The sequence below is a fragment of the Anolis sagrei genome, chromosome 2, assembly GCF_037176765.1.
Source record: "Anolis sagrei isolate rAnoSag1 chromosome 2, rAnoSag1.mat, whole genome shotgun sequence".
Classification (NCBI taxonomy): domain Eukaryota; kingdom Metazoa; phylum Chordata; class Lepidosauria; order Squamata; family Dactyloidae; genus Anolis; species Anolis sagrei.
The window spans coordinates 22,342,095-22,369,545 of record NC_090022.1 but is presented as its reverse complement, the minus strand read 5'-3'; the positions used below and the strand labels follow the sequence as shown (position 1 = coordinate 22,369,545).

General features: G+C 39.3%; 1 protein-coding gene across 1 annotated transcript; it reads right to left on the bottom strand.

Annotated features, from left to right (window-relative positions):
• Nucleotides 1–359: 359 nt before the first annotated feature.
• Nucleotides 360–8,138, bottom strand: LOC132766742 (killer cell lectin-like receptor subfamily B member 1B allele A). The gene is made up of 6 exons (XM_067465531.1): nt 7,858–8,138; nt 6,515–6,607; nt 4,040–4,171; nt 2,462–2,622; nt 1,309–1,424; nt 360–1,070 (listed from the first exon to the last, which is right to left on the bottom strand). Exons 1-6 carry the CDS (start codon nt 7,940–7,942, stop codon nt 947–949), a joined length of 711 nt encoding a protein of 236 aa, XP_067321632.1. The 5' UTR covers nt 7,943–8,138; the 3' UTR covers nt 360–946.
• Nucleotides 8,139–27,451: the final 19,313 nt, after the last annotated feature.

Here is a 27,451-nt window from a genome sequence, read left to right as displayed (position 1 = left end):
TCTTATAAACCTTATTTCTATGCTTTAAAAATAAAATGAAAATAGCTGGTGCAGTAAATTGCTTGCTGTTCACACTTGTTGAATATGGGATCCTGAAGGCAACTGCTGTTTACCCTCCTTGTTGTAAAGCGGAACACAGAGCTACAGTAGGATTAGCTGGAATAGAACCCCATTTCAGATCCAGTTTTATTCCAAGGTTTATAGCAGACACACTGCACAATCTGGTACTACATGTCTGTTTCTCCAGCCCTCCTTCACTGTGTGCTGATGCCGCACAGCAGTGGTTCTCAACCTGTGGATCCCCAGATGTTTTGGACTTCATCTCCTAGAAATCCTAACAGCTGGTAAACTGCCTGGGATTTCTGGGAGTTGTAGGCCAAACCACCTGGGGACCCACAGGTTGAGAACCACTGTCCAACTAGACAGAAGACGAAGAAAACTGCAGCTGAGAGGTGCAAACTGTAAAAACATTGTATAAAGGAGAGCATCATTGTCAGACGCTTCTTAAACTGTGTGTGGCACTTCCAATCCCCGCTGCTTTATTCCTCTCTTTCTTAAAGATACTTATCCATAGACCCACATTCAAGTTCCCAAATATGTAAGGTTTGTAGACAAACCATATAGGTGATGTCTACATAGTTTTCAGGTGAATACTATTTTCTCTGTATATATTGCTTTAACAATACAGAAGGCAATATAACTGCCTTCATGAATCACAGAGTGTACAAGTCAACCTGCAATCATGCTGTTAGCTTGATCATTTGACACCTTCCAGAAAGTAAAGCAGACTCCTTTAGCTTAGTATCTCGAAAATGAATTATTTCATGGAGATAGAGAACCATTGTACTCTTATTGTGTATAATACCTCTGTTTCCTTACTTCTATAATTGTGAGCACAGGAAATAACAAAATGACATATTATTATCTTGTGCACCAACATGCAATGTCATATAAGGGTGGGGTCCTTTTGGCAAATCCACCTGAATATAGTGTCGCAGGTTTCAGATAGGATTTTCTTGTTTTTTATTGCTCCACAGTACTTGTCTTCCTGAGGTTTTTTTTCTTGGAACCTAGAGAAGAAAGAAAGGAAGGAGCTCTGGGTCATCAAGGTTTGGCACCTTTTCTTAGCTTCCACCAGAAGTAATCTCTGGCTCATTTCAAGCTTTGCAGGAACTCCTATTTTCAGTTCCCAGTACTTCTATTTTCTAACACCTGGTCTATTCCAGCAGTCATGCAAAATTGAATGCTTCATTTGCTCTAATCGCCGTATTTTTGAAAAGCAAAAGTACTATGAAAAAATAAACTCACACAGCATGGTTGACCTGGGATCCTGTAACCCATTTCCATTTCTTCATTGGTAATGACCAGGAAAATCCAATCCAGTAGTTTTCATGCATATTTGGTATATTTTTCGTTAGAAAATCCTATATTAAAAAAAAGGAAGAACCATCAGTGACCACAAACTATTATTATTTAACAACAGTCCAATTAATATTGAATCTACTGTTCTGTTCAGAAAAGTTCACCAGCTCTGGGTGTGAGAGTTACTGGGCATTATTGACAGATCTTTTCTGAGCAAAAGTAGCACTTGCTCCTTTAATTCAACAAATAATTACTAGTATTAGAAAGGAGTGCTTGGACTTCTCACTACAGAGTTGTAATACAAATTGGCCATGACTTTTTAATACATTTCTTTTAAGAAAAACATCAAGCAAGTGTCTGAATCCATACCAAATGAAGTATTAGTCAGCCATCAGATAGATCTAGAGGGAGATTAGATAAGTACCTACTAGGAGATATGAATAAGTCCTATTGCCCTTATGCCATGGGCTTCCCATGGGTATTTGCTTGGCCACTGAGTGAAATAGGGGTGGAAATAGACAGAGCTTTGATCTGATTCAGCATGTTTTATGGAATATGCTGATTATTCGAGTCTCATTGCTACTGCACCATAAATATCAACTTTGCGAGAGGACCTACACCTCTGCAGAAAAAGTAACTTAAGATGTGTGGTTGCAAAGAATGTATCATTATTTTTTGCAACCTGACTTTTTATTCTGATCTCTTCCTTCATTGAATAGCTTTTCTCAACCTGATTAAAAAAAATCCTCAAACTGCGTGGAGATGAACAAGTGGCCTATTCACATTGATTATAATTAGGAACAGGTGAAATTAATGTTTATATCCTAAGTAGCAGAACCAAAGAAGACAGACATTCTTTACAAAATTTTATTTAAATCAAAAAGACTCATCGGGCTATGATTATATGTGTTAATCTTACAGATTGGTCATCACTGGTTATGTTTCCCTAATGCTGTGGAAACAGAATTGGGTTCTACTTTCCTGCTGTTAATGTAAGCCCATAATTTGCATTGAACTAAGCTCAGTTTATTAAGAAAAGCTTATTTTAGATATGTTTGTGTATAGATACATAGAAAGAGTCTAGTTTTGCTTCCTTTACCAAATCTTCCATGTCTTGGATTACCAGCAGTTGAGCGTTCCTTGCAGAACAGTCATCTTGGCTGTCGTTCCAACTTTTAAGAGTGTTCTTTGATTGGAACAGGTAGCACTTGTCCTTGTGGAGATGCCAATGCGGAGGGCAAACTTGGCAAGTGGAATTCACTGGAGAGGGAAGGCAGGCCATTATTGGTTTCATTAACCCTTTTGAAATTTCAGAATAGCGTGTCTTTCTGCCACTCACAACATCAAATCACAGGTCGTATTTGGATAGTGAAGCACAATTCACCTCTAAAATTAGTTTTCCTGTACCAAAAGGACTGGATGATATCTTGTGTTTCAGTCTGAACAACATGGTATTCCTATAGTTTTGTATATTTAAATAATTTGCTAACTCCTCAAACCTGCTTAGTATGCTTCTTGGACTTTGATTTCCTGCAACGTATCCTAATTCCCAGTTCTTCTCAGAATGACATTTACAGTTCAATTATTAGACCTGACTACACCATTAAAAATACAGCTGCAATTCAAATTACATTCAGCACCAGAGCTGTCACAATTTCACCCTGTTGGTTCCACTCCTCCCTATAATATACTGCACCAAAATTATATTGTTGTCCACATCCCCAATTTTAGTGGTTTACTCATGAGTAAATGCCCCTCTTACCTAGCCCAGCTTCTCAAATGCTCTCCTCTCCTCTAGCTCCCCAGCTGAATAGTCTGTAGGTTTGCTATGGAGATGCTGCTACCACTACTATTAAAGAATATAGTTGCTGCCACATTCTTGGTACTGCACGGCTATTCCGTCATATGGCCAGTAACAGCAGTGCATAAGACTGAAGTTAGCCAAGGTTAGGATGGAAAAAGTGGTCCTCCCTTCATACATGAGTAAACCATGGCTTCCCTGTTCTGAGCTGAGATTGTGGTATTCAGAAAAATTAAAGGTATCTACAGTATTAGAAAACATAAATCCCAGGAAGTAGCAGTGATATGTAAACAGACATGGTTATCATTACCACCTGGTACACATAGCCTAATAATAATAATAATAGCAACAACAACTTTATTTTTATATCCCGCCACCATCTCCCCTAGGGTACTCATGGCAGTTTACAAGGGATAAACCCAAAAATTACAGATAAAAACAGAAACACAATAAAATCAATAAAAATATAAAACAAACACAATCAAAACAACATCATAAAGCAGTATGGCTGAGATAAAGGGAACAGTGCTGAGTTCAGGCACAAAAGTACATTAATTCCAGACAGGAGCACAGCAACACAACACGGGGACAGCCTGCATACCACAATTCCTGATATTAAAATGTCCTTACTTCACTATGCAGGGATATTTCAGAAAGAGAGGGAAATAAAATGCACAGGTCAGCAAGTTGTCAGTGCATGCAGAGTGAATTATCAATCGCAGTGCAAAAGTACTATGAACAAACAATTATGAGCTAGGTTGTCTGTTTAATAACTTTTTTCCTACTATGTAGACTGGTTTAACATCTTTGTCCTGTCTAAAGAAAGAATGTACAGAAGCAGGAAGACCATGTCCGAAGGTGATATACATTCCTTACCTGAAGTTTGATTGCAGAGTCTGCTTCTTAGATGAGACTTAAAACTGTCTGAAGAGGCATTGCATTCCACCATGTTAGTCAATGTAGTGACATTCATCCTACTCTTTCCTTTCTTTTGCTCCAACTGCAAAGCTTTTTTAAAAAAAAAACAAACAAAACAAAAAACACCAAAATAACAACAGTCAATTAAGAGGCATTAATACTCAGATTCGGATTCAAAATTGAGTTGGTCCCCTGTATCCATGGATTCTTTATACACTGATTCAACCATCCATGGCTTGAAAATCATCCAGAAAAAATTCAAAGAGCACATCTCAATTTGCCGTCTTAGAAAAGGAAGAATATTTTACTATGCCTTTGTATATAATAGAGCAGCATTCACAGATTTTGGTGTTTGGGGGTAGGGTTGTCCTGGAACCAAACCACAGTGGATACCAAGAGCTCAGAGTATACATAGGTGGAAACAAAGGAAACACTAGATAGATGATAGATGGCAAGACATGGTGTTCTTCTCCAGGACAAGATGAGATTCGTTGGACAAGCTACACCACCCACAGTTCTCTGTTCTGCCTGGACATTACATTTTTAGGAATCCTGTCCTCAGGCACATATACTCATTATTTTGTGAGATGTTCTATATTGTCACTTTGACCACAAATGAGCATTATATTTTATGCATTAATTTATAAATGCAGCTTTCTTGAATATAGTCCAGGATCCTCCACCCCTCTATTTAATCCACCCAACAGCCCTGTGAGATAAAGGTTAAGATGAAAAATAACTGGTCGAAGGACACAGTAGCATTACAAATATCTGTGCATGTCAGAAGGTGATTATTTGCTACACCAGGAACACACAGGTATATAACAGCTGATGTGCTTGGAAACAAAATTGTAAAAGCCTGAAGCTGTAATAATCATCATTATCAACATCATCATCATCATCTTTATTTGTACCCCACCATCATCTCCCCAAAGGGATTTGGGTCAGTTCAAAGAAGCACTCCAAGTGCCACATGCAGACAACAATGCATAAGTATAAATACAATGATGTAAGTTTAATCAACAGTCTCATTGATAAAATTATAACAAATTGAAAATTATAAAATTCCTAAAATGCACTGGAACCTGTGGGCCAGCTATCTGTCATAACAATTAAAGTACGGGCCAGTAATTTGATTGTTATGTACTTTCGGTAGTGGGACTGAAAGAAGGGCCTCACCTGCAGATCTTAATGCCTGTGCCAGTTCATAGAAGGAGATGCAGTCTCAAAATATTATAGGAATACAGAATGTAAAAGGTACAAATCAGTGAAAGACAAAGACAGTAAAATACGAAATGGAATGTATAAATAAAATATAGCAATGATTGCAGCAAGTGAACTAAAATAGACAGGAAAGGGACATTCTGGTTCAAATAACAATACAATGTTTTACACAGGAATTGAAAAAAAAAACCAAGAAGAAATGGAGTGGCATTTATAGCAAAGAGAAACGTAGCAAAAACAAAGCATATAATGCAAAATTTGACCCAATCACCTCAATAAGATTTCATTGAAAACATATTTATATAACCATAACCCAAGTATAAGCTTCAGCCAAAGTGGCACAAGAAAAAGAAACTGAATGATTCTATAGTAAAATCCAAGAGGAAAATAGTCACTAGGCCTGTGTGATTGATGGAAAAAAAAATCAATATTCATTACAAAATTAGGGGGCACTGGAGATTCTTTTCTTAAGTGTTTCTAAAATATTGTGTCAGTTTTGTTACTATAACAAAATGAATGAATTATTCGTTACACTTGATTAATTAATTGTGCAAGTGGACGGAGGGCGGGAGGGGGAATCTAACCCCCGATTCTGCCAGGCAGGAAAAGCACAGTCAAACCGCCCCCAACAGATACCCATCCAGCCTTTGAAAAAACAACAACAATAATAGGAAACCTATTAGGTAAACTTTGGAGAACACCTGTGATAGACCTGCTGACTTTGCAAAATTCCATCAGTAGTCACCCACTTAGTTTTTTAATCCTTGGTCTAAGAAATGAAACAAGAGACTGACTGATTCAATTTTGCAATGGGAAAGCAGGAATAGGAAAGGACCATTATCTAGTGGTCTTCCAGTTGCACAGTCCTTGAGCATCATCCTATACAATCCAGATCAAATAAGATATAATTAAAATAGAGTTAAAATGGAGTAATTCTAAAAGTTATTTTGTGGGAGTAAGTCTCAGCATAGTTACGTTCAAGAATAATGCTTGGAAAAAATTAACAGAATCCAGTCCAACCCCCTGCCAAGAAGCAGGAATATTGCATTCAAATCACCCCTGACAAATGGCCATCCAGCCTCTGCTTAAAAGCTTCCAAAGAAGGAGCCTCCACCACACTCCGGGGCAGAGAGTTCCACTGCTGAACGGCTCTCACAGTCAGGAAGTTCTTCCTAATGTTCAGATGGAATCTCCTCTCCTGATACTCACCCAAGACAATCAGAGCTGCCAGAAGGATAACATTCCCAATCCATGAAATCCATAGAGAGATCTTTTGCCAGCGAGGATGTTGAGAAGAAGTACCTGTGAAGACTGACCATTCATTTCTGAAGTCAAAGTCTCTTATTATATACATGGCAAATACATCCAACTGATTGCTGGTTGAAAATATAAATGTATTACTTTCTCTTTCTTCAGTGTGTAAAATTATCTACATCTATCCATTTACCGTTCTACCAATTAACCACCCAAAATTTGCTCCTAATAATGGATGTCAGCAACTTCCATTTGCCTTTTCAAATCTCAGCATTTGGTTAATTTCTAGGACTTGGCAATTGTGGCTTCTGTTCTTTAATGTTCCTATATGAATAATTGAAAAGACTTTATTTATTTATTTATTTATTTTACTATATTTATATATCGTCCCTCTCAGCCCACAGGCGACTCAGGGCTGTTTACAGTTGGTATCAAGACCATAAAATACAATTTCAATACAGTAAAAACAATTGGATAATAAAACCATAGCAAATCAATAAAACATGTATCATTAGGGTCTCCTTGTCAAAAACATTGTTCAGTCACCTCGTCCAAACATTCCATTTTCCTATGACTGTTACTTCCCTTGAGAACAAACTGAACTGAACCAAACATGCTACCAGAAGACATAATTTCATGTAGCTAAAACTTTGTCTAGATTTCTGTTCTCCTTGAAAAATCACAAGTATTAGGTTTTTCTTAATTTCTTATAATTGAGTAAGGTTATACAACCCACATTGTAAATTATGACCCATGCTGTAAACTGAAGAGCGGTCCATCAACATGAGCTTTATTCATGGAAATATAGTACGTCATAAATTGAGGTAATTCCTTCAAATGTTGAACCAAGAAAATCAAAAAATTATTATTTTATTATTTATTTACTATATTTATATACTATATTTTAATACTATAATCTCAACCCTGAAGGGGACTCAGAGCAGCCTTACAATTGACAGCAATTTGATGCCATGAACAGACAACTATACTACTATACTACTTATTTCATGATCAGACAAAACATGCAAGCACAATACCCCTCCATCCCTAACTCACATGCATGTTTCTCTCGATTCCTCCAAAATAACATACAGCAGTGAGATTATACACCTTCTATGGTATTCCATTTCTGTGTAGAAAATACACCTTTTTCTTGAACAATAGCATTGTTATTGATAGATTTATGCAGAAAGAGCTATCAAAACTCCAAAACAGAATGACGGGATTCTGTTGTTTTTGAAAAAGCAACCAACGTTTAGATCTGTGAAATAACAACCAACTTGCTAACATTCACTTACAGAGCCATGGAGATGAATGCTGTGCTCTTGGGGAGAGTGGTTCAGTGGAGACTGTGAGATCAGCATAAACAGTTTCTCCAGCCATGCTAGATGCAAGCAGTAGATGAACAGAATAGACTTTCAGTAGTGAGCGGAAATTACTAAATGTCAAGGAGCCCTACCTATACTGATAGGTAGGTGACAAGGCAACCATGATCAGGAAGTTCTCACCACATCTAGTTACAGAAATCCCCCAACTGTGTGCAGGGCTGCAATAAAGTCACATTTACCCTCTTTCAGGAATAACATATTGTGTCTATCCAGCATTGTGGCGATAATACAGAATGATACTTATCTATCAAGGATTTTTGGTGCAAGATGGGAGGTATTGGACTACAAAACTACAGGAGTTGTTACCTGGAGTCAATGGCACTTACTTTTCAGGATATATGTCTAGGATAGCATTACTGGTATAGCTTTTGCTCTGTACTTCTTGTTCAAATATGTAGCAGAGGTGGCCTATAAACCAAAAGTGGATAGGGGTACATCCCTTTAAAATTTGTCATCCATCCCCCCTCCCCCGTTCCAGTATCCAAGTAGTGGTTGGTATTCTTCATCATCTATTTAGTTAGGTACACTTAACTAAGTAAGATTTCTTGGCATAGGGAGACCAGAATGATCCCCTCCCTGATTGGATCTACATTGCTATATATTCCAGTTACAGAATGCAGATTAACTGCATTGAACTGGATTATATGGCAGTGCAGATCTAGCCCCTGTTGTTCTTTCAGAAGGCTTTTAAAGGCTAATGTTTTTAAGATCGAGTTGGGGGTATTATGTGGAGTTTTCTGTTTTTAAACAGGGTTTTAATAGTTTTAGCCATTTAACTGTTTGATTCTAAACAGTGCTTGGTGCAATTCCATTTTAATGTTTATCACTTTGAGGTAATAATAACCACCACTATTCACTATTTGTTGAATGTATGACAGTAAGATAACTGATGCATATGACTGCCAAAAGCAGGCAAATATTTTCTCTTTTGGATAGATTTTAGCTCTGAAATCATTCAGCTCAAATAATAATGCGCTCTATTTATATTCTGCTTTATTTTCCTGGAGGAACTCGGGGCGGATTACAATATACACATATGATGCAAACATTCAATGCCTTTTACACACAGTGAATGACATACAACACAAAGGAAAAGGCCTTCCCTTTTTTTTCCATCTCCGGCGTCTGGAGGCGATGCTCAACTCCAGCCATGAGGAGGTGCACTTGTTACATTTTTCCATACCAAGGAGCCTTTTGTCCATAGACATCTCCAGCTAGCGGTTTAACCCTCTGCATTTGTGCTAGAGTAGCAAATGCAGTCAGCTCCCCATATCAATGGAATCCAAGATTTTTTTTCATACGTATTGCTATGGAGCCATGCATCCCCCATTCTGTATATTTGCATTTCCTTTTTTTCTGCCTAAGTGGAGTATCTTGCATTTGTCCCTGTTGAACTTCATTTTGTTAGTTTTAGCCCATCTCTCTAATCTGTTATGATCGCTTTGAATTCTTCTCTTATCTTCTGGAGTATTAGCTATCCCTCCCAATTTGGTGTCATCTGCAAACTTGATGATCATGCCTTCTAACCCTTCATCTAAGTCATTAATAAAAATGTTGAACAGGACCGGGTCCAGGACAGAACCTTGCTTATGGCACTCCACTCGTCACTTCGGGATGAAGAGGAAGCATTGGTGACCACCCTCTGAGTTCCTTCATTTTACAGATCCATCTAAACATAGTTTTGCCTAGCTCACATTTGAGTAGTTCGTTTACTAGAAGGTCATGGGGGACCTTGTTGAAGGCCTTACTGAAATCCAGATATGCTACATCCATGGCGGTTTTTTAGTATGCTTTCAATCTCTTAATTATTTCTTTCTATGTTAAATTCTCAAATTGTTCTAAATGACTTGATGTGTGTGTGTGTGTGTGTGTGTGTATGTGTGTGTGTGTTGTTGTTGTTCATTCGTTCAGTCGTCTCCGACTCTTCGTGACCTCATGGACCAGCTCACGCCAGAGCTCCCTGTCGGCCGTCACCACCACCAGCTCCTTCAAGGTCAGTCCAGTCACTTCAAGGATGCCATCCATCCATCTTGACCTTGGTCGGCCCCTCTTCCTTTTACCTTCCACTTTCCCCAGCATAATTGTCTTCTCTAGGCTTTGCTGTCTCCTCATGATGTGGCCAAAGTACTTCAACTTTGTCTCTAGTATCCTTCCCTCCAGTGAGCAGTCGGGCTTTATTTCCTGGAGGATGGACTGGTTGGATCTTCTCGCAGTCCAAGGCACTCTCAGCACTTTCCTCCAACACCACAGCTCAAAAGCATCGATCTTCCTTCGCTCAGCCTTCCCTAAGGTCCAGCTCTCACATCCGTAGGTTACTACAGGGAATACCATGGCTTTGACTAGGCGGATCTTTGTTGCCAGTCTGATGTCTCTACTCTTTACTATTTTATCGAGGTTGGACATTGCTCTCCTCCCAAGAAGTAAGCGTCTCCTGATTTCCTGGCCACAGTCTGCATCTGCAGTCATCTTTGCACCTAGAAATACAAAGTCTGTCACGGCCTCCACATTTTCTCCCTCTATTTTCCAGTTGTCAATCATTCTTGTTGCCATAATCTTGGTTTTTTTGACGTTTAGCTGCAACCCAGCTTTTGCGCTTTCTTCTTTCACCTTGATTAGAAGGTTCCTCAGCTCCTCCTCGCTTTCAGCCATCAGAGTGGTGTCATCTGCATATATATATATATATATATATATATATATATATATATATCTCAAGATCTCAAGATCCTGTGATACAAGACAGGCTATAAACCAGCAGACTGGTTAATTGGCTGAAACTCAAACAGCAGAGCAAATTTTAAACTAATAAAATAATTTTTGATAGTGTAGGAAAGATTCCCTAGATACTAGGCCTGGGTAACAACGGAAAAAATTGTTTCTAAAATCGATTAGTTTTTTGGGGGGTTTTGCATTTCGTTATTTAAAATAATTACAAAATTTTCCTTTTAAAAAGTTCGATATTTACGAAATTTCGTAAATGGTAAAAAATTAACGAATCGATTTCCGAGACAATAACGAATCGATTCGTTAATGGCGGACGTGACTGCGAAATATGCTAAAAAACCTCCAAAAACTTCTGAAGCTTCCCTCTCCCTCTGTTGTTGACTGTGATATTATAATTTTTTTTTCACTAATTAAACCATAAAACTGGCCCAGACATGCGGAAATAATAATGAAACAACCTCAGAACAATAACGAAACGAATACAATAACGAAATACGAAGCATTTACAAAACGTATTTAAAAATTCGGTTTTTTTTAATAATTGCTCCAGAATGGTTCGTTATCGTTTTGTAATTGAAAAAATTAACGAATTATTAACGAATTACGAATTAACGAAATGAAACCGCCCAGGCCTACTAGATACCTTTCCCACCCCTCTGCCCCATAATTGGGTTGGACTGGACCTTCTTTCCTGATTTTTAAACGGAATATTTTGATAATTTGTCCAAAAGAGTTTTTTAAAAACCATATTAAATATTAATAGAAAAGACATATTCTTTCTAAAGATCTACATCCAAAATGGAAAGAATTATGGTTAACACCTTGACCATAAAACATGTAGAGTTAGATTGTAATGGAACAAGTGAGTCATAAAAATCTGCTTGGGCTTCTTGAAAACAGACCACAATGTTAAGAAGCTGTAAGAAAATACTGATACAGCCAGACTCCTTAGTTACCCAGAAATGACCTCTCTGCTTAATTGTCTTTGTTTTAGAAAAGGATGTGGGTGTATAGTGTGAGGGAGCTTACTATATTTCATGTGTAACCTTCATATCTGCTAGCGTTTGGTTCCTGAACCCCCTGTGGGTTTTATATAAAATGGCAAATGACTTAATTGCATGCTGAAGAAAGCCCAAGGATCTGGAAAATGTGGAAGGCTACAGCAAGATGTGTCAATACATTTGTGCTTGGTGTACTAATAAAAGAAAAGGGGGGAAAAAATCAAGGTTTGTTTTTTGGAATTCTTCCCTGGATATATTCAAGCTATAATTGGTTGAATCCATGGATGTATAACTTATGGATACAGAGGGCTGATTGTCGTAAGTAGCTACCATTACACAAATGGGTTGCATGGCAATATAAAGATAAAGGCAAAAGTTTCCCCTGACATTAAGTCTAGTCATGTCCGACTCGGGGGGTTTGTGCTCATCTCAATTTCTAAGCCAAAGAGCTGGTGTTGTCCATAGACACCTTGAAGGTAATGTGGCCAGCATGACTACATGGAGCGCCATTACCTTTACGGAGAAGCAGTACCTATTGAACTACTCACATCTGAGTGTTTTTGAACTGCTATGTTGGAAGAATCTGGGCCTAACAGTGGGAGCTCATTCCGCTGAAACTGCTTTATATGGCAGTGTAGATCTAACCAGCATGTCACAATTACAAAAGAATATAGGGGACAGAACAAATTTCTGCATATAGGTTAACTCCATTGAACTGGATTATATGAGTCCACACTGCTATATAATCCAGTTCAATGCAGTTAATCTGGATTCTGAAACTGCATTATAATGGGAGTGTAGATGGGGCCACTACCTCCTACTGATTCTTTCTGTTAAATTACCCATCTATGATCTTGCATGCTAATAGTGACTTTGAACATATGTGTTTGGTGTACTTTCAGTGATACTACTGGAATGTTTAAATTGTCCTTAAAATGTCCCACAAATGATTAACAACATGACAGAATGCCATAAACACATAGATGATGTACTTGCGGAAAATGTATTCTCCCCCACACACAAGTTATTATAGGACCATGTTATCTGACAGATTTATAGGCAGCAAATAAAATATGGAAGGATGGGTTCTACCTCTCTAGGGATTTCTTAACAAAGAATTCTAAGTGCATCACTAAACAACAAATCCAAGGATTCTATAAAATAACATCACGGCTGTCAATGTGGTATCAAACTGACAGTACTGCTAGTTGCAGGTACTATGCTGAACATTTTATGGAAGAAGTGGGTCTTACAAAGACACAGGGAGAAAGTATGAGGGGTTGTTTTGGGAGAGAGGCAGCTCTGGACAACCGAAAAGACACAGTTTCTAGACAAATACAACATTGTTTATTTTTGTGAAAACACACATAGCAGAATTCTATAAAATGCTGTAGTGGGAATAATGTAACCCTTCATATATTGTTGGGCTTCAAAATCCATTTGACTTCTCACTTGCAACCTCATGACACAGGCAAAATTGCCCATCCTATGGTACTTTCACCTCAGTTCTGGGATGGAGCGTGCCAGATCTCATCAGATGACGTAGATCTACTTCTGACTGGGCTCTGTCCCTGAACTGAGGTGAAAGTATTGTAAGAGGGAGCAAGTAGAACATGGAAAGTTTCCATATTCTCATTGAGAAGCATGAGGAGAAGCCAGGCAGTGACACTTCTCACCATGGAATAGATAAGGAGTGATATGGTTGATGCGAGGTGTGGGGTGATGGGTTCCTCACACTGCTCTCTAGATTTGTAACGATGCAAAACCCTCCTGCTATTGCCTGCAATTTTGACCTCAATATTATGAGATCCTTTTCTCCCTTCCCCCTTCTTTCTTGCTGGTCTTGTCCTATTTTGGAGTCTTTGTAGAGCAGCGTCTCTCAACCTGGGGGTTGGGACCTCTGCGGCAATCGCAAGGGGAGTGTCAGAGGGGTTGCCAAAGACCTTCAGAAAACATAGTATTTTCTGTTGGCCATGGGGTTCTGTGTGGGAAGTCTGGCCCAATTGTATCATTGGTAGGATTCAGAATGCTCTTTGATTGTAGGTGAACTATAAATCCCAGCAACGACAACTCTCAAATATCAAGATCTGTTTCCCCAAATTCCAATGTTCACATTTGGACATATTGAGGATTCATGCCAAGTTTGGTCCAGAGCCAACATTCTGTCTGAGTCCACAGTGCTCTCTGGATGTAGGTGAACTAAATCTCCCAAACTCAAGGTCAATGCCCACCAAACCTGCTAACCAGGTGGTAGGATACGCAGAGATCTCTTGTCCTCCAGCTTGAAAAATGGCTCGCTGACATCTCCTTCCCCTCTTGCATGAGTGATATCTGGCAAAAGAGGGGTTCATTTTCTGCCTGTCATGTCAGAGACCATTCATAGAAAGGGGTGAGAAGGTCATGTAGCCACTTCCTCATTGACAGGGGAACATACGCCCACCACCCCAGCACCTACTTACTAATAACTGGGGTGGAGTGGGGATTTCTGGCTGGAATCCAACATGGTTTCAGCACTATGTAGTAGAATTATAGAATCATAAAGTTGGAAGACACCCCAGTGGCCATCCAATTCAAGCCATTGATATGTGGGATCAAACAATCAAAGCACTCCAGATAGACAGCCATCCAGCCTGTTTCAAAACCTCCAGAGAAGGAGGTTTCAACAGACTCTGAGACAGGGTGTCACATTGTGAATATCTCTTGCCATAAGGAAATTCTTCCTAATGCTCAAGTGGAATCTATTTTCCTGCAATTTGAATCTGTTCCTCAATGGAATCTGAAATCTTTCTTCTTGGACTGTTACATATGTGAACTCTCTCTATATACATGAACTCCCCACAAACATGGACAATGGGAGGCTAGAGATCGCAAGTGCATATAAAGGAAACAATTGCAATCAGAACTATTTATTTAGTTATTTACAGTATTTATATTCTGCCCTTCTTACTCCGAAGGGGAATCAGGGTGAGTCACAGAACACAGAACACATATACGGCAAACAATGTACAATGACAAGACAGACAACAAATAGAGGTATGTATTTAGGCTTTCCTATCTTTCGGCATCTTTGGAAGCTGTGTTCTGTTCCAGCCACAAGGGGGTGCAGTTGCTCCATCTCCTTGCCAAAGAGTATTTTTCTTTGTTCGTAAACTTTCCTTCTTTTTCTGATTGAAAGCTATGCCTAAAATACCTCCCCGCTTTAATGTGGTTCCTATTTATATGCTCACATATTTGTTTTTGAACTGCAAGGTTGGCAGAAGCTTTGCTGAAAGGTCAGGTACACACCCTGTCTCAGGCTTTGAACTATCAACCTTCTGGTTGTCAAGATAGATTGCAGCTTGGTGTTTAACCTGCTGTGCTGAAGCCTGGCACTCTGATACTGTTTGAATTCCAGACTTTCAATCTGCTGCCATTTTGTTATTCAGACCAGAGTTTCCCAAATATTTTATGTTGATGACACACATTTTAGGCATGTATCATATTGCAATACAGTAATTCAGTTTTACTAGCAAACTGGAGATCAAACCAACCCCTTATTAAAGATACCAACACATACACAAATTGTAATAAAAACATCTCTGAGGTCATAACATATGAAAACCCTTCATATATATTTATTTAAATATGTGATTTGAAATATAATAACATACATTTCAGAGATTTTTGCCATTTCCCATCACATTAGGGTAATACACCAAAACACTGCAGGGACACACAAATGCATTGAGTCTTTCTACACAGGCCCATAACTTGCAACCCATTACAGGTTAACCTGAGGCATCCAAACAATATCTCAGATTAACCCGCATTAATTCAGAGTAAATGGGGATTTGTCTCGTTGCCCCCCCCCCCCTCCACAAAATTTCATTTTCCTGTGTCAGGAGAGGTCTTCGGAGAGACCTACGCTGCCGAAAGACTCCTCAAGTAAGTTTTTTTGGGGGGAGAAGGGGAACTGGGAGCCCAAAGAACCAGGTCTCTGCGGATGCTGTCCTGGAAGTCAAACCTTCACTTAAGGTCCTGATCTTTCCAGGTGTTTTATTAATTTGGAGCAAAATGGGAAATCCTACTTTTCTCCAGATTAATTTGGTTTTTCCTGAGGTGTCATTTGGACACCTCAGGTAAAACTGAAACAAGTCTCAAATTTTGGGCCTCTCTGGAAGGGCCCTGAAATGGTTCTCTCTCATGCATATTTGCGATGGTGGTGAGATCCACATAAAGCTTTCTTTGGAGAATCTTAAAAAATGGACAAGCTCATATAGGAAAATATGGTCTTTTAGACAATCTGGGCACAATGGTGTTATAGAACCAGGCCCATAGCCAGGATTTTGATTCGGTGGGGGGTGGGGGGGGGGCTAAGTTTACAATACCCCCCTGATATATTGAGCATGGTGATCAGATCATGATATGAATAAGCATAACAGTTTAAATAATGCACCAGTAAGACCTTCTCATGGACCACCCTGAGAAATTCGGGGGGGGGGGGGGCTGAAATCCCTCAAGCCCCCCCCCCCCTCCCAGCTATAGGCCTACATAGAACATAACCATAAACAACCATACACATGTCTGGTTGTGAAATCTAGACAGTGAAGAAAGCGGATTGAACAAAAGTAATTGAGTACAAAATGACTTTGATGGTTTCTCATTATAGGGATATTAACTGCCATCAAAGTTCACTTGATTGCAGTTAACTAAAGCAAACAATCAGAAACAATGCAATATAAACAAATGTCTACTTGCCTATCTAATTACAGAGATTTACAGAGTAATTTCATTTCCCATAAATACATCACACTTAAAAAAAAAAACAGTGTCCACACATAGACAAACAACTATCATTCCATGAAAACATGTCACAAGTTTAAAAAACTAATAAAACCATAATGGATTAATACCCAGTGCCAGTAAGTTCATATTATATCCACATTCATAAGACTTGGATTTCAGAGAAATCTCGTACACCTATGCTGGTGTAGCTTCAGTCAGTTACACAATAGTCTCGGCAAGGTGATTTGACGATGAGAAGTCAGCTAAATGCATCATGGACATTTCTTCACTTCCAGTTGATATATCACTGTAGTACTTCTCATTCCGTGAAAGGAGTTGATGATGGACCATGGTTGACATGTCTGTGTCAGTCAAGAGTGAATCTGCCTGGGGAACCCATAGCCTTTTTTCCTTGAGTGCTGCTGCTAACATCCCAAATTGCAAATATACTAGGATGCAAAAAGAAGAAACAGTCAGCCCCATTTGATCCCTGTCCACCTGTGCAAGTTTAAAAACAGATCCTTATTTCTGCTGCTAATGTTTACTTTCTTCCTTTTACACACAGGCGTCTATTGTCGAAGGCTTTTATGGCCAGAATCACTGGGTTGTTGTTTGTTTTCCAGGCAAAACGTCAGGAGAAAATGCTTCTGGAATGTGGCCATACAGCCCAGAAAACATACAACCCATACAGGAGTCTCTTCATATGAAGGTGCTTGAAGTCTACATATCTGCTTGGCTTATTTTTCCCTTCATATAGCTAATCTACAGCCTTTATGTTGCAAAGTTAGTACGCATCTACCCACATTCCCTTTTGATTCTTAACCTCTATGATTTTATCACACAAGGCTACTAAAGCACAATTATAGCTTGAAAAAGAGCACCTGTTCGGGATTACTACAGTATATTGTGATTCATGGTTGAATGATCTCTTTTCCTTGAATCTAATATTCCAGTTCTTTCATTGTTTTCCACTATGTTGTTATCTTTTTTTGCTGCAGTCACCATATTATAAAATGGAGGGAAGTTCAGGCAAAACAGGACACCCTCCAAAAAAAATAAATAAAAAGCCAACACAAAACAAAGTGCATGTGTCCTGGGTTGGACAAATATGAATATGAAGCAAGAGTATGTAGAAGACTAGTTGTGGCGTGCCCACATTGTGCAATTCCACCAATGTATGTAAGAAATTGTTCCAATAATGGTATGTTTCCATTTGCTTAAACAATCCAATGTGGTAAAGTTTTATGAATTTTTTAAAAGTTATTATGTGTCATTTTATGTATGTTTGGCGTTGTAAATTTATGATGTTATAGTCTATATGCAGAGGCGGCCCTAGGTAATTTTCAATGGTAAGCAAACAGTATTTTGGCGCCCCCCCTCCAACCAATCACTATATATATATATATATATATATATATATATATATATATATATGGGCATGGACAAACTTTGGCCCTCCAGGTATTTTGGGCTTCCTACTGGCTGTTTGGAATTGTGGGAGTTGAAGTCCAAAACACATGGAGGGCGAAGTTGGTCCATGCCATCCATATATATATATATATATATATACACACACACACACACACACACACACACACACTAGCCATCCCCTGCCACGCATTGCTGTGATCCAGTCTGGTGATCTTGAAAAGAAAGCAATGAGAAAGTTTCTAATATATGTAATTTCTTGATGCTTGTGGGTAAACAGTATTTTTGTTGTTTCTTTGTCAGTGTTGATGTAGTTCCAACACAAAATACTGGAGGGATTTGGGGAAAATAGACCCTGACACTTGGAAATTGCTATTGTGTGGATTGATAGTTCACCAGGCACCAAAGAGCATTCTCAGCTCCACTAATAACAGAATTGAACCAAACTTGGCATATAGGACCTCTCAGCCTTCTCTTCTTCAGGCTAAACATAAACAGGTCACCCTCTGGACACATTCCAGCTTGTCAATATCTGTCTTCAATTGCGATGCCCAGAACTGGACACAGTATTCCAGATGTGGTTTAACCAAGGCAGAATAGAGGGGTAGCATGTCTTCCCTGGATCTAGATGCTATACTCCTATTGATGCAGGCCACAATCCCATTGGCTTTTTTTGCTGCCACATCACATTGTTGACTCATGTTTAACTTGTCCACAAGGACTCCAAGATCTTTTTCACACGTACTGCTCTCGAGCCAGGCATTGTCCCCCATTCTGTATTTTTGCATTTCGTTTTTCCTGCCAAAGTGGAGTATCTTGCATTTGTCACTGTTGAACTTCATTTTGTTAGTTTTGGCCCATCTCTCTAATCTGTCAAGATCGTTTTGAATCCTGCTCCTGTCCTCTGGAGTATTGGCTATCCCTCCTGTAAAGAAGCAGCGCTAATCTCACTAGATGCCACCAAAAATGTAAAGAAGCGTTAATCCCACCGCTTGTCAACAATATTATGTGAGGAAGTATTAATCTTCTTTATAGCCACTAATATTCTGTGAGGAACCTTCTTTTAGATATCAATTAAGCTGCCACCAATATGTTTAGAGACGCTGGTTTAGGTCTCTGTTTATCTTTAGTTGTGTTGTGAGGTGACTTTGGTAGTGTGGAATGCACCAAGCATGACAGCAATCGAGGAGGCAGGTTTGAAATATAAAGAGAACAAGTTTTATTGTTAACAGAATGTAATTGTTGCAGTTTTGAGAATTTGAACTTGGCACAAGGCTTGATGTTACAAAATGGCTGGTTTGAGATACATGCTTCTGATGATACAATTCTACAAACTTCTTCTTAGTGAAGTGCTTATACTACTTCAGAGTTCCCTATTGTGAATGTCCACACTGTTTGCCCTATACTCGGAACAAACCACTGATCACCAGTCTTTCCTTACTGGCAATCCTGAAGACCCCCTCTGTTAGATTCTTTTAACCTAAGCAATCTAACAAGGTAACACCTTCAGCTCTCTTGCTGAAGAAATATTCACAAATTCTAGGAACTACTGAATTCTCACAGCTTCACAACAGAGCCCTAACTGGCTATCCTCTTCCCCGGGTCTCTTCCACCGGACTGGAGCTTAACTGCCACTTTCAAACCTTTTCCTCCTTAAGCTCCGCCCACCTCCTCTGAGGCTTTGTCTTGTCACCATGGCAACCTATCCCTCACAGCTAGGCCATGGCAATAAATGTAATACATAAATACAGTTTAATAAACACTCTATAATAAACATTTCTCTACACCTTCCCCCCCAGACAAATATTTTTGCACATTTCTTAATCCTAGAATAGCAAAAATAATCCTACATAACATTTAACAATAAATATACATATATCAATTCTGAAAGGGAAACATATTAGGGTTAAATACATTTCAATTACACATACATACAAACCTTTAACCTACGACATTCCAGTATCATCTATGGATGTGGTATCAAAGTCTCACATTTTTATACTTATACATATATTTGTAAATATTTATTGCCTATTGCAAAACGTATATACCTACCACACTTTATTATAATGGGATTATATCTTATATCTATGGTATGAAACATATACAGTTCACCACTGTAATAACATCCTATATTTTATAAGTCTATAATAAAACAGTATACCCATTTGGTTTAAATATTACACTATACTATTTTATACTATATTACACATACATTACCTTTATACATTAACATATATAATTGACCTTCTACCTAGTCTGGTTAATTTATAAGACATTTATCTATATATTATACCACAACTTTTCTCCATACATATGGTTTCAATTTGTTAATAGCCCACACAATAGTTAAACTTCCACATTTGATCATTGACATAGATGTCTTAGTGTCCAATGTCCCATGGTTCAAACACAACCTCAGTTGTATTGGACCAACTGTCTACAGCAATGTCTCTTTATGATGATCTTTTAGCTTCTTTTTTCCACTTTTTCGTTTCTTCTTTTTAGGTTTCTTCTTTTGTCTCTTGATGTCTTTTCGATTACCTGGAGATATGGTTTTCTTCCTCACACGATGTCTGCAAGTCTTTTCTCCTCTCTTTTTTGTTGCTGGGGTATCTTCTTTTAATCTAACCTTCCAATTATCAGGAACAGTTCTGTTTCCATCGATTTTCAGGGCTTGAACAATGGCTTGCTTCCATGAAGCATCAGGTTGTAGTGAATAATCTGGAATTCCTTTAGCATCTTTTCTTGGCACTGAAGAGAATTCACTGTCATTAGAAGAACGAACACGAATATTGTCCTTCTTCATGGCAAGCTCATCACTGCTATCTGGACAAACTTCTAAAGCTAGAAATTGCAGCTTTTTCTTTTTATCACCACCAATATAGTCTGCGTACATCAGCTCTCCTATCAGACCATCAGCTTGGCTTTTATTCTCTCCTTCCTCTCCGTTCAAGGATAAAGGAGATCTCTCTTCCGACACATGGCCAAATCTTCTCTTTCTGTTCACTTTCTCTTCAGATGTATGGATCTTTGTTTCACAGAAGACCCCTGGATATTCTGAACTCGCATCAGCTTCTACTGTCACATCTAGAGTTTGTTTTTCTTCAGCTTTCCCTTTAGAATTTATTTTATTGTCTTTGTCAAAAAGTTCAGCTGAGGTAATTTCTTTACGTGGAGCTGAAGGAAATACATCTTTTAAGGTCAAGGATTCCTCTTTCTCCTCAGAGTTTATCACTTGTCTTTCCAGACCTATTGTTTCTATACTCTCTTCACTGGTTCTCAAATAATCAGCCACTGGAATCGGCTCTGCTGCAGGGCTTGTTCCTCGTTTGCATGGTCTCTCCTGGCTGTACACTTCTGACTTTATATTTGGAACACCATCTCCAGCAATAAATCTATAGGGTTGTTCTTCTGCTCTTTGTTCCTGTTGAATTTCCTCAACTCCTCCTGTCTTCTTAACAACCTTAGCAACTGTAGCACTGGCTTCTGGGCTCTCATCCCCATCTTGTCGGATGGCAAAACACAGGGCTTTCTGTTCAGGGCTTTTGTTGATACATTTTTTCTCCCCACACGCCATCTTACAGTATTTAATCTCCTCAGCCAAATCATTTCCAATTAAACATTGGTATGGTATGTCAGGACTGACTGCAAAATCCCACACACCCTTCCATCCTTCATATTGTATTGGCAAAGTCACGACCGCTGTCGGAATCGCAGGACCTAAGCCTTTTAATCTTACTTCAGAGGTTGGCTGCTGAAATCTCTGAGGTATTATTTCGGGATGCACTATGCACACTTCGGAACCTGTATCTCGGAGTCCTTTCCTGTCTTTGTGATCAATAGAAATGGTTTCTAAATAGTCCTTAGATGGGCTGCCTGACAGGATGAACAGACATTGTTTCTCTTGAGGCTCTGAGCTTGAACTCTCCTTTGAAACAGTATCTGCTTCTGCCCTTGGTGTTTCTTTCATTTTATTCACAAAGAGGGTTGTTTTCTCATTCCTTAACAGAGGACATTGATATTTTATATGATCCAATTTTCCACATTGATAGCACCGACGTTTTACCTCAGGAGCAGTTGGTCTTATTACACTCTGCCTCCTATAGGGGGTGTTTTCTATGTCAGCACCCTTTTCTTGCTGTGGGCGCTTTTGTTGTGAATAAAATGGCTGCCTGTTTGTTCTTTTGTCATTTGGCAGATCTTCCCCTTTGAATCCTTCTTTCAAGGTTGTTATTTGATCCGCCATACCCGCTGCCTCTACAATCGTGGATGGCTTGCGATCTTGAATCACCCAACGAATTTCATAAGGAACTAATTGGAAAAATTGTTCCAATTTCAAAAGTTCCCTCAGCTGTTGATAATCTTCTACCTCAGACGTCTTTATCCAACTATCGAACAGTTGAGACAATCTAGAGGCCACCTGAGCAAAACTTTGTGTTTTATCTTTCTTCAACGTCCTGAACTTAAATCTATAATATTCAGGAGTCAATCTATATTCCTGTTGAACCTGTTTCTTAAACAGATCATAGTCTCTACAAGACTCCTCCGGCATCTGTCCATAAATCTGTAAAAGCTTCTCATTTATCTGAGGCCTTAGGTATATCATCCATTTGTCTTTAGCTAACCCAAAATCTCGACAACACCTCTCAAAAGATATAAGGAATTTCTCTGGGTCATCTCCTTTTGTAAATTTTGGGAATTTCTTTGTCAAATCTGGGGTATCCACTCCAGATCTCCCTTCCTGGACAACACTGGATGTTTGTGCCAAAGCCAACCTTTGTTTTTCTAGCTCAAACTCCATTCTCTTCAATTCTAACTCCTGTTCTCTCTCTCTTTCTCTTTGTCTTTCTTCCAGTTCTCTCTCTCTTTGTTTTTCCTCCATCTCCAATCGTTTTTCCTCCAGTTCTCTCTCTCTTTGTTTTGCCTCCATCTCTAGTTCTAACCGTCTCATCTCTAATCGTTTTTCCTCCATTTCCAGTTTGTATTTATAAGCCATTTCTGACATAGGCACTGCCTCTGTCTCTGACTCAGAGCTCGAGCTTTCCCCTTGGTCTCCCTCTCTTTCCTCAGCCAGCTTTCTCTGCCGCCTGGTAGCCATGTTTTCAACAACTTTTACCTCACAACTTATTCCTAAATTAAACTTAAGGCACTCGATTAGTTGTTACACGAATCCCGTCGTCTGCCACCAAATTATGTAAAGAAGCAGCGCTAATCTCACTAGATGCCACCAAAAATGTAAAGAAGCGTTAATCCCACCGCTTGTCAACAATATTATGTGAGGAAGTATTAATCTTCTTTATAGCCACTAATATTCTGTGAGGAACCTTCTTTTAGATATCAATTAAGCTGCCACCAATATGTTTAGAGACGCTGGTTTAGGTCTCTGTTTATCTTTAGTTGTGTTGTGAGGTGACTTTGGTAGTGTGGAATGCACCAAGCATGACAGCAATCGAGGAGGCAGGTTTGAAATATAAAGAGAACAAGTTTTATTGTTAACAGAATGTAATTGTTGCAGTTTTGAGAATTTGAACTTGGCACAAGGCTTGATGTTACAAAATGGCTGGTTTGAGATACATGCTTCTGATGATACAATTCTACAAACTTCTTCTTAGTGAAGTGCTTATACTACTTCAGAGTTCCCTATTGTGAATGTCCACACTGTTTGCCCTATACTCGGAACAAACCACTGATCACCAGTCTTTCCTTACTGGCAATCCTGAAGACCCCCTCTGTTAGATTCTTTTAACCTAAGCAATCTAACAAGGTAACACCTTCAGCTCTCTTGCTGAAGAAATATTCACAAATTCTAGGAACTACTGAATTCTCACAGCTTCACAACAGAGCCCTAACTGGCTATCCTCTTCCCCGGGTCTCTTCCACCGGACTGGAGCTTAACTGCCACTTTCAAACCTTTTCCTCCTTAAGCTCCGCCCACCTCCTCTGAGGCTTTGTCTTGTCACCATGGCAACCTATCCCTCACAGCTAGGCCATGGCAATAAATGTAATACATAAATACAGTTTAATAAACACTCTATAATAAACATTTCTCTACACCTCCCAATTTGGTGTTGTCTGCAAACTTGATGATCATGCCTTCTAGCCCTTCATCTAAGTCATTAATAAAGATGTTGAACAGGACCGGGCCCAGGACGGAACCCTGCGGCACTCCACTCGTCACTTCTTTCCAGGATGAAGAGGAAGCATTGGTGAGCACCCTCTGGGTTCGTCCATTTAACCAATTAGTGATCCACCTCACCGTAGTTTTGCCTAGCCCACATTGGACTAGTTTCCTTGCCAGAAGGTCATGGGGGACCTTGTCGAAGGCCTTACTGAAATCCAGGTACGCTACATCCACGGCATTCCCCGCATCTATCCAGCTTGTAACTCTATCTATTTATTATTATCCTCAACTTTACTTTAATGTAGTTCTTACCTGCCAAGATCTCAATTGGATTCATTGTTTCTAGCATAGAACAGAGGTCCCATGTTAGTTCTGTTAGTATCTCCCTTTTACAAAAGAAATAAGCCAATGGGCCCGAATTGTCAATTCATGAGGTACTTTGCAATACAACAGGGACGGCACATACCAATATACCAATGCTAGAAATTCAATTTCTCCCATGAGCTACTCAGAAAATCACAGAACAGTAGGGCATCATGTTCCCCTTCTGCATTTTAAGTCATTTCCCCAAGCTGATCTATGGTTTGCCAAGTATCAAAACAGTTCACACAATGAGTGTGATATACACTACACTATCCTACACTGCACAATCTTAGCCGGAAGCCAAAAACAACAGTGTGTAGCTGAAGCAATTTAAGTCTGCCTCATAAGTGAAATGTTATGGCTCAGGCCTCTTCCACACAGCTGAATTAAATCCCACATTATCTGCTTGGCAGTGTGGACTCAGATAATCCAGTTCAAAGCAGAGATTGTGGAAATTTTCTGCCATGATATTCTGGGTTATATGACTGTGTGGAAGGGCCCTCAGACAGACAAAAAGACCTTCAATGGGTACCTTGCTTCCCGTCTGGAGAGGCATCCCTTGCTGCCGAGGCACTCCTTGGCCTCCTGGACTGGAAATTCAGAGTAGTGTAGCCTTCTTCGTCCTCCATTTGCAAGCAAAGGTGGCAAAGAAACAGCACAGCACTACAGTGCAGACTGTTTGCAAGGCAGTGCGGAAGGTTTGCTTGTGTGGTCTGAGCCGATGGTCCAACCCTTCTGTCAGAAGAGCCGTTGTCTTCAACCACAACTCCAGTTACATTGTATTAGAATATAATGTGCAACACAGTCGAGTGGAAGTGTGAGTGTTTTTTTCCCCTCAATTCTTGAGTGAAGACGGGTTGAAAAAGTAATGTTTACCGCCTTTTGGTTTATGATTATAGTTATGGGAAGTTATTCAGAGTGACGGGGGCTTGAGAATACCAAGTTTGATAGATTCATTTTTTAGGCTGGCTTTGGGCTAACATGAATGATTACAGCAAAACTCTTGTCAGATAGTCATAAAGATTTTTTTTGAATGTGCATGACTTGTACAGGTAGGGGCTCCCTTGACTTGTCCTGTTCTATGTTTAAAATTATGATTTGAGCTGGACAAGCAGTCATTGCATTGGGTGGAATGATGAAAAAAGTGGATGTTGGAGATTTGGAACAATTACATATATGAACAGGTACAATTCCAATTATGAGAAGTGTAATGAAGAAGGACGCACAAAAGGAGAAAATAGAGGAAATAAAAATCAAATGGGCTCTGTGTGTGTGTGCGTGTGTGTGTGTGTGTGTGTGTGTGTGTGGTAAAAACAGATAAATCCAATACAAATATTATTTAAAAAGTAAGAGAACTGTGCACATGGCTAAAGATAATAATATAATGGAAAATGTGGTAGGGTAGGTGGGTGATGGTAGAGGGGGATAACACAGGAGTTTTATTGTACTTTCTATATTTTTATTATCATCTGCATAGAAGTTTAGTAGTAGAATCATAGAGTTGGATGAGACCTCGTGGGCCATCCAGTCCAACCCCCTGCTAAGAAGCAGGGAAATCGCATTCAAAGCACCCCTGACAGATGACCATCCAGCCTCTGTTTAAAAGCCTCCAAAGAAGGATTCTCCACCACTTTCCAGGGTGGAGAGTTCCACTACCAAACAAATCTCACGTCAGGAAGTTCTTCCTAATGTTCAGGTGGAATCTCCTTTCCTGTAGTTTGAAACCATTGTTCCACATCCTAATCTTCAGGGCAGTAAATGTTAATAAGATAAAGAATATGTAAAAAATTAAGATATAAACAAAAGAAATGCTCCTGCAATTTGAGGTACAAAGGAAGGCTGAAATTAAGACAAGTCAAACCCTTTTTGTCCATGTTTCAGCATTATTTCCAATTTTAATTTTCCATTTGGCCTTCCCACAGTTTTTAATTGTATGTTGTCTTATTGATAATGTTATATTATTGTTTATGTTTTTATTTTAATTGCTTGTATTGTTGTGATTATAGCTTGTATTGTTGTGTTCGGCCTCGGCCTCATGTAAGCCGCACCAAGTCCCTTGGGGAGATGGTAATGGGGTACAAATAAAGTGTTATTATTATTATTATTATTATTATTATTATTAACCCGCATTTTGGACTTTAGGAGAGCTGATTTCCAAAAAATGAAGGAAACACTGAGCAGCATTCCGTAGACACAGATACTAAAAGACAAGGGAGTTACGGATGGATGGGAATTTCACAAGAGTGAAATACTCAAGGTGCAATTGCAAACTGTGCCAACAAAGAGAAAAAATAGGACAAGTGCAAAGAAGCCAGAATGGATGTCCAAAGAACTTCTAACTCAGCTAAGACACAAAAGAGACATGCACAAGAAGTGGAAAAAGGGAGAAATCACCAAAGAAGAATTCAAACTAATAGATAACACCTGTAGGGAAAAGGTCCACAAGGCTAAAGCACAAAACGAGCTCAGGCTTTCCAGGGACATTAAAAACAATAAAAAGAGCTTCTTTTCTTATGTCAGTAGAAAAAGGAAAAACAAGGAGGCGATAGGGCCTCTTCAAGGAGAAGATGGGGCAATGCTGACAGGGGATAGGGAAAAGGCAGAACTACTTAATGTCTTCTTTGCCTCGGTCTTCTCACAAAAAGAAAGTCAACCTAGTGATTCAGGCCATGAAAGCCTTCGACAATATAATGAAATTTTGTTACTCTCCTTATAAGCCACTGCACCCCCTGGTAGTGCAGTGGGTTCAACCGCTGAGCTGCTGAACTTGCTGACTGAAAGATTGGCAGTTTGAATCCGAGGAGCAGGGTAAGTTCTCGTTGTTAGGCCCAGCTTCTGCCAACCTAGCAGTTTGAAAACATGCAAATGTGCGTAGATCAATAAGTACCACTTCTGCGGGAAGGTAATGGCGTTCCATGCAGTCATGCTGGCCAGATGACCTTGGAGGAGCTTAGAAATGGAGATGAGCACCACCCCCCAGAGTTGGACACAACTAGACTTAATGTCAGGGGAAACCTTTACCTTTACCTTTATAGTAATGTAATTTTCACTAACACTTTAGGAACACTTTAGAAATGAAACACTGGCCCTACCTAATTTTTTA